At 58.2% G+C, this 14,921-nt stretch overlaps 1 protein-coding gene across 5 annotated transcripts in view; it reads right to left on the bottom strand.

The window, feature by feature from the left end:
- Positions 1–4,236: 4,236 nt before the first annotated feature.
- CTIF (cap binding complex dependent translation initiation factor) overlaps positions 4,237–14,921 on the bottom strand; it is a 235,386-nt gene continuing 224,701 nt past the window's right edge. For all 5 annotated transcript variants that reach the window (XM_059707250.1, XM_059707247.1, XM_059707251.1 and 2 more), the window contains 2 exons: positions 6,848–6,901; positions 4,237–5,187 (listed from right to left, as the gene is read on the bottom strand). In XM_059707250.1, coding sequence (XP_059563233.1) covers positions 4,972–5,187; positions 6,848–6,901 — 270 coding nt within the window. In that variant the 3' untranslated portion in view covers positions 4,237–4,971. The remainder of the gene's footprint in view (positions 5,188–6,847; positions 6,902–14,921) is intronic.

Raw genomic sequence — 14,921 nt, 5'->3', positions numbered from 1 at the left:
GTGAAATGGGAATCAAAGGTACGCATCTGCCTCCATTGAGCCGGCGGCGTCTGGACGGCCCGAGGCCACGGGGGACCGTGGGGAGGAGGCCGTTCATTCTCGCCAGCTCTCTTTCCCTTCACTTTCTCAACCCCTCCTTTTTCGGCTGTGTCTGCCGTGGGACGAAGGCCCTTACAAGTCGTGTGTTTGAGCACACGTGTGTGTACTTTCAAGTTTATTCATTCAAAACACGCTTCCCCTCCCTCCGACAGACCCCCGTGCAAATCTAAGCCGTCCTCAGAAGGACAGGCAACTCGTGTCAGCAGAGGCGGCAGTGAAAGGCAGGAGAGAAACATTGTCCTTTGGAGGGTATATTTCATCGTTTCCAGTACTTTAGAACCTTCTGGAACCAGGACTAAGCCACCCAGAAAAACCTCCTCTCTCCTTTGGTGAGTACTGTTTGGTAAGATTTCCCCCTCCCCACCCTCTCGCTTACCTTTAAACACCTTTCATTTTCACCGCTGCTTTCTGCTCCTCCTCTGCATTTTGTAAAAAACTGTCTTGACAAAATATCTCAAATGTTTTAAATGTCTATCAACCTGTGCGTTCTTTTTTTAAAAAAAATTGATTTTTTAGAGAGGGAGAGAGAGAAACATGGATGAGAGAAATATCTATCGTCTACTTCCTGCATGATCCTGGGAATCGAACCCACAACTTGGGTATGTGCCCTGACCGGGAATCAAACCAGAGACCTGGGTTCACAGATGATGCCCAACGCGCTGGGCCACACCAGCCAGGGCCTAACCGGTGGTCTCTGCTCAGTGTCATGGGACTCAGTGCTGGGCAGTGACCAATCTCAAGGTGCCCTCGCCAGCTCCCGGGCTGACCTGGCCGCCACCTGGGCCAGGTAACTGTAAAGGGGAGAGGCTCTGGTCGCCACCTGAGGAGGGAAAGCCTGGCACCTTCCAGCCAGAACGAACCCCCGGGGGGGATGTGTTCCCAGGCGGCTGTGTCCCGTGTCTCACCCTGGGAGGGATGGTGCAAAACAAGGGACATGTCATCACAGGAAAAGGAACCACTGGGCCCCTTTGGTGGAAGGCTGATCGAGCCCCCGGGACAGGATAGCCACTTGCTGCTGACTTTCCGACGCCACTAGTCCCCAGTCTTAAAGAGTCACTGCCAAATGCACGGTGACATTCCAAGGAAGGGAGGTGTTGGGGGGGGGGGGGCTGGTTAAAGAGGCAGCAAACCAGATCGCTGTTTTCTGCAGGACTGGCCTCAGCCTGCCCCTTAGGCCACAGTTCCCAGTGTGGGGGCCCTCGTCTCCTCCCCCATGTTCTCCGAGGTCCCTCCTTCACAGCCTTCCCCAGGCCCCAGACCCGCCCCTGCTCCCCGAGGAGGCCGAACGGTGGGGAACCGTCCTATTAGCTCACCCAGGAGAGGCACCAGCCGAAGCACCATCGCCTCTGGGAGAGATTTCCTTCGCCCAACTCACAAAGAACACGGACTCCGGGCATTCTTGTTTTTCGGTGCAGTTTATTTGTTAAACCCACTCGTAGTTTGGGTTCAGCTGGAAAGCAGGGCGACCGAGGGAGGGAGGTGTTGCATGAGCAGGATCCGCTGCAGCGTTGGCGGAAGCCCAGGCCCCGCCCAGGGCGGCAGGTCCCACCGCCCGGGCTCCCGCCGGCTCCCACGAGGCAGGCGGGCAGCCCTCTGCGCACCCGTCCCCAGTGGACGAAGGCCGTCTCCTCTCGGGTCTGCACCCTCACAGGCCCGGCCAGAGGTTGCCCAGCAGCTGGGAGCCAGGCCTCCACGGGCCCCGAACCTGCCATCCGAGGAGCCTGGGCTGGTGTCTGAGGCCAGAGGAGACGGGGGCTTGGCGTCCGGGGAGGCCTCCAGGGGCTACTCCTCTGGCGGCCTGGCCCTCTGGGCCCGCCCCCTGCAGCTGCCCAGGGCGTGATCAGTGGTACATTTCCCACACCCCCTCCCCATGCCCCCCCCCCCGGAGAAAAATAAAATAAAAATTAGAATAAATACCGATTCGGCCAACATTTACATTTACATGGATGGACAGGACGATCCCCAGACCTTGAAGGTTTACAGACGAACAGACGGAACTGGGTTTGGAGGTGCACTCCTCACCGAGGATGGTGGGTCCAGGGCGGGGGGTGAGGAGCCGTCTCCGGGCAGCAGTCCCAGAGCTCAGCAAAGCCACACGGCCTAGGGGAGCAAGGCTGCGGCGAGCAGGCTGGAGAACAGTGACGGCCTCGCCCTGATGGCAGGGGAGACGGACAGAATCCACACTGGACGGCCGGACTCGGCCTCTGAGCGCCGAGAAAGCCACGGGCCCGTGGGGAGAACCGCGCAAGCCCTAGAAATGCAATACCCAGTGTTGCCCCTCCCAATACATTCAGAGGTCAACTTGGATATGGCCTTCTCCCTCAGCAGAGGGGGGGCCTGGCCTGGGGAGGGGCGTCTGTGGGGTGCCCACGCGGCCCCCCAGTTCCCGTCTGAATTGTCTCTCCTGGGAAGCTGCTTCGGAGTCTCAGGTTTTAGCCTTTAATGTTATTTCCTTAAAAAAATGATTCCTTTTTAAACGTTTTCCTTCCATGTCTGAAAAAAGTAGCAGCAACCTGTTTTTGAAAAAACAGCTGAAACTGTTTCTCGGATTGGCCAGGAAGCGCTTTCGAGCAATGGGATAAACCAGGCAAACCACGCCTGGAGCCACCGTGACGCGACATGTAATTAAAAATATATTTATATATGTATACATATTTATATCTCACTTCACACTCTGGTCCTAACAGTCAGGGAGGGGTTGGCCCTCAGGCAAGACCACCAGAAGGGCCCCTGGGAGGAAGGGCACGAGGCCCGCAGTGCCCAGGATGCCACCTGTCCCGGCCGCCCCGGAACAGCAGCCCCTGAACGCACGGTATCTGGGGCCCTGCATGAAGCTTGCTCTCTGAGCTGGGGTGGAGGTGGGGGACCCCACTCTCCTGCCTTCTAGACTTGCACCCCCACTCCTAGGCCTCTCCCTTCCTCCTGTTTTCTTCTCAGCAGATGCACCCACACCCATATCCATGTGCACACACACGTCTGCACACCCACACCCACACACGCACATGCACATACGCTTCAAGGAAGCAAGACCCATGTCAGCACAGGTGTGTCTGAGGCCTGGCGGGAGCGGCTGCTGGCCTGGCGGGGCCGCCTGACTCCTCCAGATCCTGATTTTCCCCGTGTCCTCTCTGAGCCTGACATCAGCCCCCCCTCTTCCCTCGAGGCCTCCTGGGGGCCTCTGGCGTCCCGGCCCAGGCTGGGCTAAAGGTGCAGGCTGAGGAGGAAAGGCGGGAGGAGGTGTGAGGAAGCTTGGGAAGCAGGAGAAGGCAAAGGCTGGGCCACGAGGGTGCGGGCTCCGACAGAGGACCCGGCCGGCTGCAGGTACCCCTCTGCCCCCCACAGGCGCTTTTTGGGGACTGGCACAAGCTCCCATCCCGGCTGGAAGGCAGGTTGCAGCTGGTGGGAAAGCCAGGGAGTACTGGGGAACCTGCCCCCCGCCCCCTCCCCGCTTGCCTGCTTTCCCAGACTCGGGGTCAGCAAGGGGAAGCCTCCTCCAGCCCTCACCTCGTGCCAGCCTGACCGGACCGGGCAGCCAGGCCGCCTCCAGGGACCCAGAGTGACTGGCCTCGGCAAAGGAGGAGATAAGGAAGCTGCTGGGCCAAGGTCATTTTCTGGGGCTCATCAGTGTGAGCTCCGGACCCGGAGGTGGGTGTGTGCAGCCCAGAGCCCGATCCCATCTCCCTCCACAGAGGAAGCTCCCAGGACCCAACTCCTGCAGGAGCCCTGCCTTGCTCGCAGCCTGGCACCCCTGCCCGGTCACCTGACTGTCCTCCCCCCCACCCCCCCCCGCCCCAGAGGTTGGGACAGGACCTGTGTGTGGAGCAGAAAACATCCCCTAGCGTTTTGGTTTTCGTTTGCCAGCCTGTGCTGTGCCTGGTTCACCGCCAGGCCCAGGGCCTTGCACCCCAGTGTGAGGTGTCAGCCCTTTGAGAGCAGCGAGAATAGGAGCAGGGAGGTGCCCAGGTTCCGGAGGGACCCCCACGGGCAGACGTTTCCAGTGACCCTAATTGGCTACTGGCAAGCTGTCTGTGGCTGGGAGCCTTCAGCCACAGGGGGTGGGTGTGATGTCCCTCATCCGGGTCCGCCTGTGGGATCCCATCGCGGCTCTTTCATTGAGAGAGGAGACTTCAAAGCAGCTGACTTTTGAAAAATATAACACAATGAAACAAAAGAGCGCGAGGAGAGCTACAATCCCCAGCTCCCCGCCTGCTCCCAGCCCAGGCCCCAGGCGTGGGGTCTGGGAGAAGGACTTGGAAGTTGGGGTGGGGGTGGGGGGGCGGACAGAGCGCGAAGGTTGGAAGAGAAGGGATGCCTCTGTCCCCAGCTCAACCCTGTGGACAAAGGCCGTCCATGACGGGCGGCTGGTGGGGACCGTGCCTGCCTTTGTCCTCCCGGACATCTGCTACACGTCGCCTGCTGCCAGTTGGCGACTGCGGCTGACAGCATGCGGGAACAGTGCACCCTCTCCGACCCACTTTCCAGCCTCTGAGGTCCTTTCCGACCCACGCGGTGCCCGGGTGCGCCGGCTGCCCGCTGGAGGAGGAGTCAGGGGATGAAACCCCTGCACAAAGGCCTGCGGGCTCCTTGCTGGGAGGGGCAGGAGGGGCAGGAGTGAAGGGGGAGGGCCGGGCCACCGTGAAAAAGCCACATGCTCCCCGGACTGTGCCGCCGCCGCACGCCGGGGCTGGGGCTTGGATGGGGGGCATCCTGGGAATCGATCCCTTCCCGCCAGGCTCCAGGCGGGCCTCCGGCTCTGCCTGCCTTCCTCCCGTTTGTTTCTTTCTCCAGGGCCACCCCTGTCCGCCTGCCTGTCCATCTGGCCCGCGCACCGGGGCCCAGCTGCCTGCGGGCCGCCCGCCAGGCCCCTGGCTGTCAGGCTGTCAGTTTCTGGATGGTTCTGTTGTAGTACTGCGTGATGGGGGGCGTCAGGGGGTTCCAGCTGTTGGCGTGGAGCTCGATGACCTCCAGGAGCAGCGACCGGGTCAGCATCGACTCTGAGGGGCACAGCATCTTGTCTCGGGCGCTGGCCAGGAGCTCGGTCATCATCTCGGGCAGCTGCTCCTCCAGCAGCCGGCCCGTGCTCTGAAGCTGTGGGCAGAGAAGGGGGCACAGTTAGGACAGGACGTGGGCCCGGCAGCGGTCCCGACCCACCTTGGGTGGGTGAGCTGGGGCAGGGACAAGAACCAGCTGGGTCATCTCAGGAAGGTGCAGGCCCAGGCCTCTGGGACACAGGGAGGGCGGAGTGCCGCAACAGCCAACTGCGAGAGCCCACACTGAACCACCAACCTGTTGGCAGACGTACGAGGGATCGGAATATTGCCTGCTGCCCAGGAGCACACACATCTCCCCGTCACCCCCGAGCTTTCCTCCTACAGGAAGCCTGACTGCGGGGGACTGGAGCGGGCGCCCTGAGGGCTGGCATCGTCACCCTCCCTGGCCTGTCCCCCTGGGGGGCGATGAAGATCCTCATCGCCCAGACCCTCACTGGCTGTGTGACCTGCTCCCTTCACAGGCGATCAGGCTGCACCCGGTTAATTTTCACTTGCTGGGCTGTGCCTCTGGAAATGAGCTTAGTCATTGTTACCTGTGTGTGTCCATGTGGAACCTGAGAGCGGAGAGCAGGATGTCTCCTCTTTCCCTCCTCCCTCCTTGCTGCCCCAGCCCCACCTCCCCACCCGCAGCACTGACCTCTGCCCACACCAGTGACACGGGGGAAGAGAAACACGAACCGGGCAGAAGGCCGGGCAGAAGGCCAGCCAGAGGGCTTCCCCCCAGAGAGGCCCCCAAGCACCTAGAAAAGCCCCTGCTGGGAAGGCGCCCAAACCTTCTGAGCTGTGCACCCCTGGCCAGCAGCCTCTGCCGTTCTCTCCATATAACCTCACCCCCAGCCTCATCCCACCCCCAGCCTCAGCCCACCCAGTGTGCAGGCCTCTACCTTCGGCATGAAAGCTTTCTTCACCTCGTGGGCCCACCCTGACCTCTCTCCTGGGACTCTTCCAGGAGGTGTGCTCTGTACCCACACTTTTCCCCACTGCCCATCCAGTGGGGTGCGTGCGTGTGCGTGTGTGTGATCTAGTCTCGCTGGAGCAGAAGCTGTCTGAGGGCAGGGAACATGCCTTCTCCTTCTCCCCGCTCTCCCTGCAGTCACGCAGCTGGAGCCCGACCGTGACCGGAGTGACTGTCCCTTACACCTAAGCTGTGGTCCGGGCTCCGGCACGCTAGCCTCCGAGATTCTCGGGAGCAGCCTTGGCAGCGGGCAGCAGCCGCCTGAGAGGTGAGCTCAGCCCGCCTGGCGTGTCCTGGGTGCCCAGGATGGACGCCCCTCCCTCCCTGTGCTCCACTCGGAATGGCTCTGGGCTGTCTTCCGAGGGCAAAGGTCTGTCCCCGTGACTAGGCCAGAGCCCAGTGCCTGCGGGCAGATCCCAGACGGAGAGTTTCCAGGAGCAGTGGCCACACTTGGGGGCCAGGCCTGGCACCTCCCGAGGGCTGTTCTGTGACACTGGGATGCAAGCCTCAGGCGCCTTCCCCAAGCTCCACAGCACCAAGGCCCAGGTTGATATCGGGGGACGGGATCACCCAGAACCTCTTACGTCACTTAGGTGTGTGCCTGGTGCGAGGAGAGGGCGGCCCTGGGGACAGGGAGGGTGACGATGCCAGCCCTCGTGTGACCCTCTCCGGCCTGCGGTGGGCAGTGAACATTCACATTCCACACAGGAAGCCGCTCCCCACCCGCCCGCGCGCTGCTTACCTCCATGGAGCAGCACAGCACGGCGTCTTCCTTCACGTCCTGGGACTGCAGGAGCTGTGGGGGCGAGACCATCTCAGTGCCGGGCTGCCGAAGCGAGCGCCAGGGACCACGGCTCAGGGCGCCCGCTCCAGTCCCCCGCAGCCGGGCCCCCGCCCAGCCCCGGGGCAGCCTGGAGTGAGCATCTCCAAGGGTCAGAGGGTACCAGGAAGCCGGGCCTTCTCGGGTGGGAACTGAGCCCCTGGAGGACTGCTGTGGACACAGCCTGGGTGCCCCGGCCAGGTCAGAGGCCACGGCAAAGCAAGGTACAGGTGGGCTTGAAGAGGCAGCAAGGATGCCGGGATCACTGGCGGTTACAACTGGCCAGCGAAAATCCTCAGAGAAATTAGCTTAAAGACTTCCTGATTGGTGAGCGGGGGCTCGGCCGTGGTCTTGGGTGCTGCTGGGCCCTGGCTATGGGAGGACTTCTGGACACCAAAGTGCTCTGCTGCCAAACCACAGGCCCACCGGCTTCTCCAAGGCTGGACCCGCTTCCCGGCCAAGGCCCCGGCCGGCAGCCCAGCACTGGACCTGGCCACGCCCCCACCCAGGCTTCCCTCTACTGCCTCATCTTTTCTCTCAATCTTTCCCTTTTGCTTTTCTAATTGATGTGGAATTCAGGTAACACCAAATTTGCCATTTTTAAGTATACAATCCAGTGACTTAGCATATTCATAAAGTCCCGCAGCCATCCCCACTAAGTCCAGAATATCTTCATCACCCCCAAAAGAAACCTGTGCCCATTAGCAGTTAGTCCTGACCCCCATCCCCTGGCAACCGCTCAGCTCCTTGGTCTCTGTGGATCCGCCTGTTCTGGACATTCCAGGTAAACGGAATCACACGATAGAGTAGTCCCTGTGGATGGCTTCCACCCAACGTAACGCTGTGGAAGTTCATCCACGCTGGGTGAACCTTGAGGACATTGTGCTCCGTGAAACAAGCCAGTCACAGAAGAACAACTACTGGAGAACAGTATGGAGTTTCCTCAAAAAACTAAAAATGGAACTCCCATTTGACCCAGTGATCCCACTTCTGGGAATATATCCCAAGAAACTAGAAACACCAATTAGAAAGGATATATCCACCCCTATGTTCATAGCAGCACAACTTACAATAGCTAACATTTGGAAACAGCCTAAGTGCCCATCAGCAGATGAGTGGATTAGAAGACTGTGATACATCTACACAATGGAATACTATGCTGCAGTAAAAAAGAAGGAATTCTTACCATTTGCAACAGCACGGATGGAACTGGAGAGCATTATGCTAAGTGAAATAAGCCAGTCAGAGAAAGATAAATATCACATGATCTCACTCATTTGTGGAATATAATGAACAACATGAACTGATAAACAAAAACAGATCCAGAGACAGAGAAGCATCGATCAGACCGTCAAACCTCAGAGGGAAGGTAGGGGAGGGTGGGGGTCAGGGGGAGAGATCAACCAAAGGACTTGTATGCAAGCATATAGGCCTAACCAATGGACATGGACACCGGGGGGGTGGGGGGGTAGGTGGTAATGTGGGGATAAGGACACATATGTAATACCTTAATCAATAGAGAAATTAAAAAAAAGAACTACCGTAGGGTTCCACCTCCAGGAGGTGTCGAGTTCATGGGGACAGAAGTGGACTGGTGGGTGCCCAGGGCTGGTGGAAGGAGACCTGGGAACTGTTGTGCGATGGGCCCAGGGTTTCAGGTTGGGGAGATGGAAAGCCCTGGAGATGGGTGGTGGGGATGGTTGCCTGACAACAGTAACGTACTTCATGCCCTGAACGGTACACGCAAGAACGGCTGAAACAACCCATCTTACGTTATGTACATTTTACGACAAAAAAGTGTTTTAAAAAGGTGGCGGCAGGCGCGGACACTCTGGGTGGGCAGGCCGCCCCGTCTCTGCCATCGCTCTCCGGAAGAAAAGCCTTCCGTCCTCTGGGGAAGGCAGGGCTGCCCGCCCTGGGGGCTGAGGACCCTGGGGTGGGGGAAGGAGCAGCCTACTTGTCCAAGTCTCTGGCGCAGAGAGGGGAGTGGGCGGGCTGGGGCAGGCCAGCCACCCTCGCCCTCGAACAGCGAACTGTGTTTCTTGGACGAGAATCCAAGGCAATTGTGCGAGCCCACACAGTGTTTGTTCGGAAGCTAATGCATTCCTGTCCTATTGTCTCTGCCGGAGACTTGTTGTGGGCACACCCATCACATCCTCCCTCGGGGAGAGAGAGGCCAAGGTGCTTGGAGTCAGGCTGTGGGAGGCCCGACAGCGACTGGGGAGAAAGGCGGCCTGGTGGGAGCGTCCCAGCGTCCCCGACGGAAGGTCCACAGGGCATGGGCATGCTGCCCAAGGCATGCCCAGAATGGAGCCGGGCTGGTTGCTTGGGATGCCACCCCGTGGAGAGGGAAAGAGGGTGCTGACGGAAGGGCCCACGGGGCTGCCTTCGTGTGTGGGAGGCAAGGGAGCGCCGGAGACGACAGCTTCTTCTCTTCCCCGTGAGGAGTGAGGGCTGACCTGAGGCAGGCGGGCCAGCCCACCCTGACCACGCAGCTCACCAACAGCATGACTTCAGCCTCGTAGAACCAGGCCCAGCAGCCTAGCACGGCCACCGTAAAAGCACGGCCCGGGGGGAGCCCAGGGTGGGCTGGGGCAGCAACAAAGGAGCAAAAGTGAGGAGATTTCAGAGTGCATGTCATTGGCTGGTGTCTGGGGAACAATCCAGAGCTCTGATCGCCTGGCTGAGCCTGCAGAAGGGCCAAGGCCGAGGCAGGACCAGCTGAGTGTGGGAGAAGTCGCAGGAAGAGGAGAAGGAAGGAAGAGACGGGAGTGGGAGGTGGAGGACTGCACTGGCCCAGGAGGCCACAGCAATGGGCAGCAAGGCTGATGGAGAGCAAGAGGAGGGAGGATAACGCGGCAGAGGCACAGGAGATGCCCGATGCATGGCACGCGGTTTGGCACGGGGCTGGGGTGGGAGCTGCACAGGGCCACCTGCCTCTCAGGAGCGCCCTCACGTATGAGCCTGGGCCCTCCCTGCTGCTCCCCTGCTGCACCTGGATCGGCGTCTACAGCTACATCTAGAGGAACCGAACCGACACCGGGCTTGAGTCGGCAAGAAGAGGGCCAGGAGTGCCCGGGGCTCTTCAGGAGGCAGAGAAGCGGGGAGTCTATCTGAAATAGGCTGCCAGCCAAGCGTGCAGCAGGCTCCGAGCCAGCAGGCCCGCTGCTCACCGACAGGAACCCTGTCACTTCGTCACCCCGCACCTCAGTCTCCTCGCTTGAGAATGGGGACAACACCTGCCCAGAACTGTTTTGAGAGCCTATTGAGATAACGTACGTGAAAGAGCTTTGAAGAGTACAAAGCCTGATTCAAATACAAGGTGTGATTATTGTTATTAAATGTGTATCTTCACAAGCATGGACCTTCCCTGAAGGCTTTGCCACGCTTTGTACGCACCGTCCCGCCCCCCCCCCCCCCCCCGTGACTCTCGCAGAGATAGCGAAAGGCCACAGGCACTGCTATCTCTACTTAATCACGTAGAGAATCCGAGGCTCAGCAGTTCAGTGTCTTGAAACAAGCCAGACAGACAGCAAGTCTGAGAAGATCTAAAAGGTGCACAGAAGTCCTGGGTCAGCATCCTCTTTCTTGGAGAATTATTTCCCATTTCTCCCACATTAGCTAACTCCTATTTTCCTGGTCGGAGCTCGTAAGTCTTACTTTTGTTGACTGGTGACAATAATCAACCTGGGTCTTCACGAAAGTGAAATGATTTTTACCTATTTTGTGGCTGCATTGGCCACTATCTAGCCATTCACCCATTTATCCACCTACCCATCTGTACACCCACTTACTCACCCACCAAGTTATTCATCCATCTTTTCACCCACCCATGCGACCATTTGTCCACCAAGGCATCCACTTATCTGCCCATCCTTCTGTCTACCCACACATCATAGATCCAACCTTCCATCCCCCATCCATTCTTTTTTAAAAAACATTTTATTTACCGATTTATTTTAGAAAGAGAGAGGGAGGAGAGACATCGATTTGTTGTTCCACTTATTTACGCATTCACTGGTTGATTCTTGTATGTGCCCTGACTGGGGATCGAACCTGCAACTTTGGTGTATCAGGACGATGCTGTAACCAACAGAGCTACCCAGCCAGGGCTCATCATCCATTCTTTCATTCATCTAGCTATCCATCCATCTATCCACATACTTCATCCATCCATCCATCGATCCATCCTTCCAACAACATTTATGCAACACCTACTATGTGCTAAATACTGTATAAGTATAGGGATTAACAAGACTATAAGACTTGCAACGTACAGTCTAGTAGGGGGAAATCAAGAGTGTGTGCTAGGCATGTGGCGTTGGAACACAGGAGGGCTGGTGGTGGTGGAGAACACGCCAGGCATAAGGCATAAGAAGCAACATATGGCATATGCACAAAAGCTAAAAATATGGACTAGCAGAGTGCACTGGTGAATAACAAGTACTTCAAGATGCTGAAATATATGGTGCTGGGGGGAGAGAGAGAAAACACGATGGTAAAGAGCGCAAGGGCCACATCCTAAAAGGCTCTAGATGCCGTGCTACTAGTTTGAATTTTATCCTAAGGGACTAGAGAGCCACTGAAAGATTTTAAACCGGAGAGTAGGAAGATAATATGTGCATTCTCAAAACATCCTTTCCTGCACAGCGTGGAGAACAGACTGGAGCTGGTAGGGTGGAGGTGGGACTGGCAGCAAGGAGACCAGGAAGGCTGCTGCGATGAGAAATTATGAATTGATGCTTGAATTGAGGAGGTGTGTTTAGGGGGCAGAAGTGAGGGTGAGGACAAGGGCAATCTTGAAGATGGACAGCCCCCAGGTTTAAGGCTTGGTCAACTGGATAAATGGCAATATCACCAAGGATACTAGGAAGGCAGGAGGCATTGGTTTGGAGGAGGGCAAATAAGTTCAGTGTCAGAAATATTGAGTCTACGGTCCCCGAGGACATCAGGGAAGATGACTAGTGGGGGGCTGGCTATTTGTGATCACCAGTGCCCAGGCGTTAGTCAAGGCCATGGGTGTGAGTGAGATGTCCTGGGGGAAGACAGAATACATGAGAAGAGAAGAGGATAAAAGCTCCAAACTGGGAAAAGGGGGAGAGGAGGAGAAACCCCCAGAGGTGAAGGAGAACGGTCAGAAAGCCCAGAGCAACAGGAAGAAGTGATGTCACAGAAACCAAGAAAGTTCTAAGAAGGACAAGGTCAACGGTTTCAAGTTCTCCGAGAGGTCAAGGAAGATGGACAATGACCAGGGCTCTCTGGATATGGTGACCAGGAGACCACGGGTGACCTTTACCATGAGGACATCAGTGCAGGGGGAGGGGCAGGTGGAACCCTGGGTGAGGTGGGGTTGGAGGGCGAGGGTGGTCAGGAAATGGAGACTGAAAGAGTCCACCATTTCTTTCTTTTGCTTTGGGGTTTCTGTTCTTCTCTGTTTCTCCCTCTCTTTTTCTTTCTTTTTTGGGAACTTGCCTACGGAGGAGAAGAGGGTAAGATGCCAGGAGAAAGACTGGCAAAGGGTCAAGGGGAGTGGCGGTTAACGCGGGAGACACCTGAGCACGTTTGAAGGCTAGAGGCAGAGATGAGTGGGCAGAATGCAGGAGAGAGGGGGTTACTCAGAGAGGGGAGGCCAAATCTGGAATGGCCAGGAGGGGCTGTGAACACAGTACACGTGTGATGCTCAGGCCACGCAGCCTGCAGCCGAACAACAGAATTAGTGTTGCTTTACGTTCATCATTACCATCACTCCGTGCCAGGAGAGGGAAATCTGCCCCAAATGTCACTTTTCCACTAGCCTAATAGGCCCCAGTGCGGTGGCCATGGTCAGATGTCAAGGAAACTCATGGCTGTGACCTGGACTTCGGTCCAAGCTGTGCCCTGTGGCCTGGCTGCCAGCCCTCCTCACTAGGGCGGGCAGGCGGGCAGGCACCCTAACTGCGGACCAGGCGCCCCGGCGGCAATAATTAGCCTCCTTCCTGCCGAGCTTGCAAACCGCCGCGTACAAAGTGGCCACAGTAAATGTCACATGGGGGAATGCTTCAGCCCACAGCTGGCCCTGGGGGGGGGGGGTTGGGGGGTGGAAACGTAATCCGGGGATCAGAGAAGACACTGAATCCTGCAGACACTGGAGCCAGAGGACCCCGGCTCCAGTGGCTCTTCTTTGGGGCCAAGCCCTGGCCAGGAGCCTGGACAGGAGGCCAGTTCCGTTCACAGAGTCCCTACAGCCATGAGCTCCCAGGACCTTGGGTTGAGTTTGAAACCCCGGGGCCATTGTCCGTGACACCGTCAACACCTCCCGGCCTCCCTGAGGGAAGTCTTCCGGGAGCTGCCAGTCCTGTCGGCTCGCTCTGTGCCCACTGCCCCCGTCTGCTCGAACCTCTCCCAAAGGGCAAGCAGAACACTCCCCAGGCAGCCCCGAGGCCTTACCTGGCACTCAGAGTCTCCTGCCCAGCTGGTGTGGCTCAGTGGTTGAGTGTCAACCTATGGACCAGGAGGTTATGGTTCGATTCCCAGTCAGGGCACATGCCCGGGTTGCATGCTGGATCCCCAGTAGGGGCTGTGTAGGAGGCAGCCAATCAATGATCCTCTTCCATCATTGACATTTCTCTCTCTCTCTCCCTCTCCCTTCCTCTCTGAAATCCATAAAAATATATTATTTTTTTTTAAAAGAGGGGTCTCCTGAGGACTGACATTCTGAGTGTTTGCTCTAGCTCGTGTGCTGAGCTGTATGCACACGTCCAGATCCGTGTCACCTTCTACCAGTTCACCTGAGTCCGACGCCACGGTAGGGTCTTCATGCCACAGCTGCAGGCAGGAGACACGGAGGGACATGACTTCCCCACGGACACACGGGAAAGGAAAACCAGGAGTGGAACCCAGGTCTCATCTGCCTCCACAGTCAGGTGGCGGGACCACTGCCTCACGAGGGAGGCCCACATGATCAAGGCCAGTGGGGCGAGGACAGAAAAAGGCGGTGCCCACACCCCCACCCCGGGTTGCCTGGGATGATTCTGGTTTTCACCCCGCATCCCAGAGTGACTAGGACTAGGGTTCCTTGTGCTCCCCAAAGTGGTGTTTATGTAGTCACCTCGACAAGGGAAGGGGCGGTGAGGGGTTGGGAGATCTTACCCCAGGTACCATCTGACGGCTCGGGAGACCTCCAGCCTGGTCCCCCTCCCCTCCTCCTGCCGCAGGGCCCCCATGTATGCAGGGTTTCAGTGCTCTTGCCTCTCTGCGGGTTTCGCAGGTGGGGTGGCAGGGCTCTGAAGGTGACAAAGCAGCCCTACAGGATCCTGGCGAGAGGTGGTCAACATGGCAGGAGACCGTGCCACCTGCCGCTAAGCCTGGCTTGAGCCTGAGCGTTAACTGCTCCCCAGGGACGGGAGCCAGGAACAGGACGGTTACGGTACCGGGCACACTGTCCGTTGCTCTCGGCTGCAGCAGCGGGGCCCGGGGGAGAGCAGTTATTTTCTAAGCTTCCCTGGGGAGCTCGGCCAGCAGTGCCCAGCCCGGAGGCACTGGGTGTCCGGTGGCACCTGGGACCGGCAGCCCCCTCACAGTACCCTCTGGACACCCCTCTGAAGGAATGACTGCCTTCTGTGTCTGACTCAGCACAAAACAGCTCCCCGAGACAGGGGAGGGCTTTGGGCTGGCTGGGAGCCAGACCTGGGGCGCAGGTGGTGGGCAGATGGCCCACAACAGGCAGTTTCTGAACTCATAGGTCACTGGGCTGGGACCCTCGGCTGGCACCAGGAGAGGGCAAGGCAGGGGAGGGGGCCCCAGGCTGCCATCTGCTCTTACATGTGCCGCCCCCCACCCCTGGTCCCTGGTCCCACCCCCTGGCTCCCCACCTCCGCCCACTGAGTCCTGGACTTGACCTTGCTGGTGTGGGGGAGGGTGTGATAAGCGTCTTGGTGGAGGGAGCGAGCTGCCTGCAAAGGCATTTTCCGCTCTCTAAAGTAAACAATCAAACAGGAAATTAATCTAGAAACCCACA

This window comes from Myotis daubentonii, chromosome 8, assembly GCF_963259705.1.
Source record: "Myotis daubentonii chromosome 8, mMyoDau2.1, whole genome shotgun sequence".
Taxonomy (NCBI): Eukaryota; Metazoa; Chordata; class Mammalia; order Chiroptera; family Vespertilionidae; genus Myotis; species Myotis daubentonii.
Note: the sequence above shows the minus strand (reverse complement) of the source record. Positions and strands in the feature narration are given on the sequence as shown.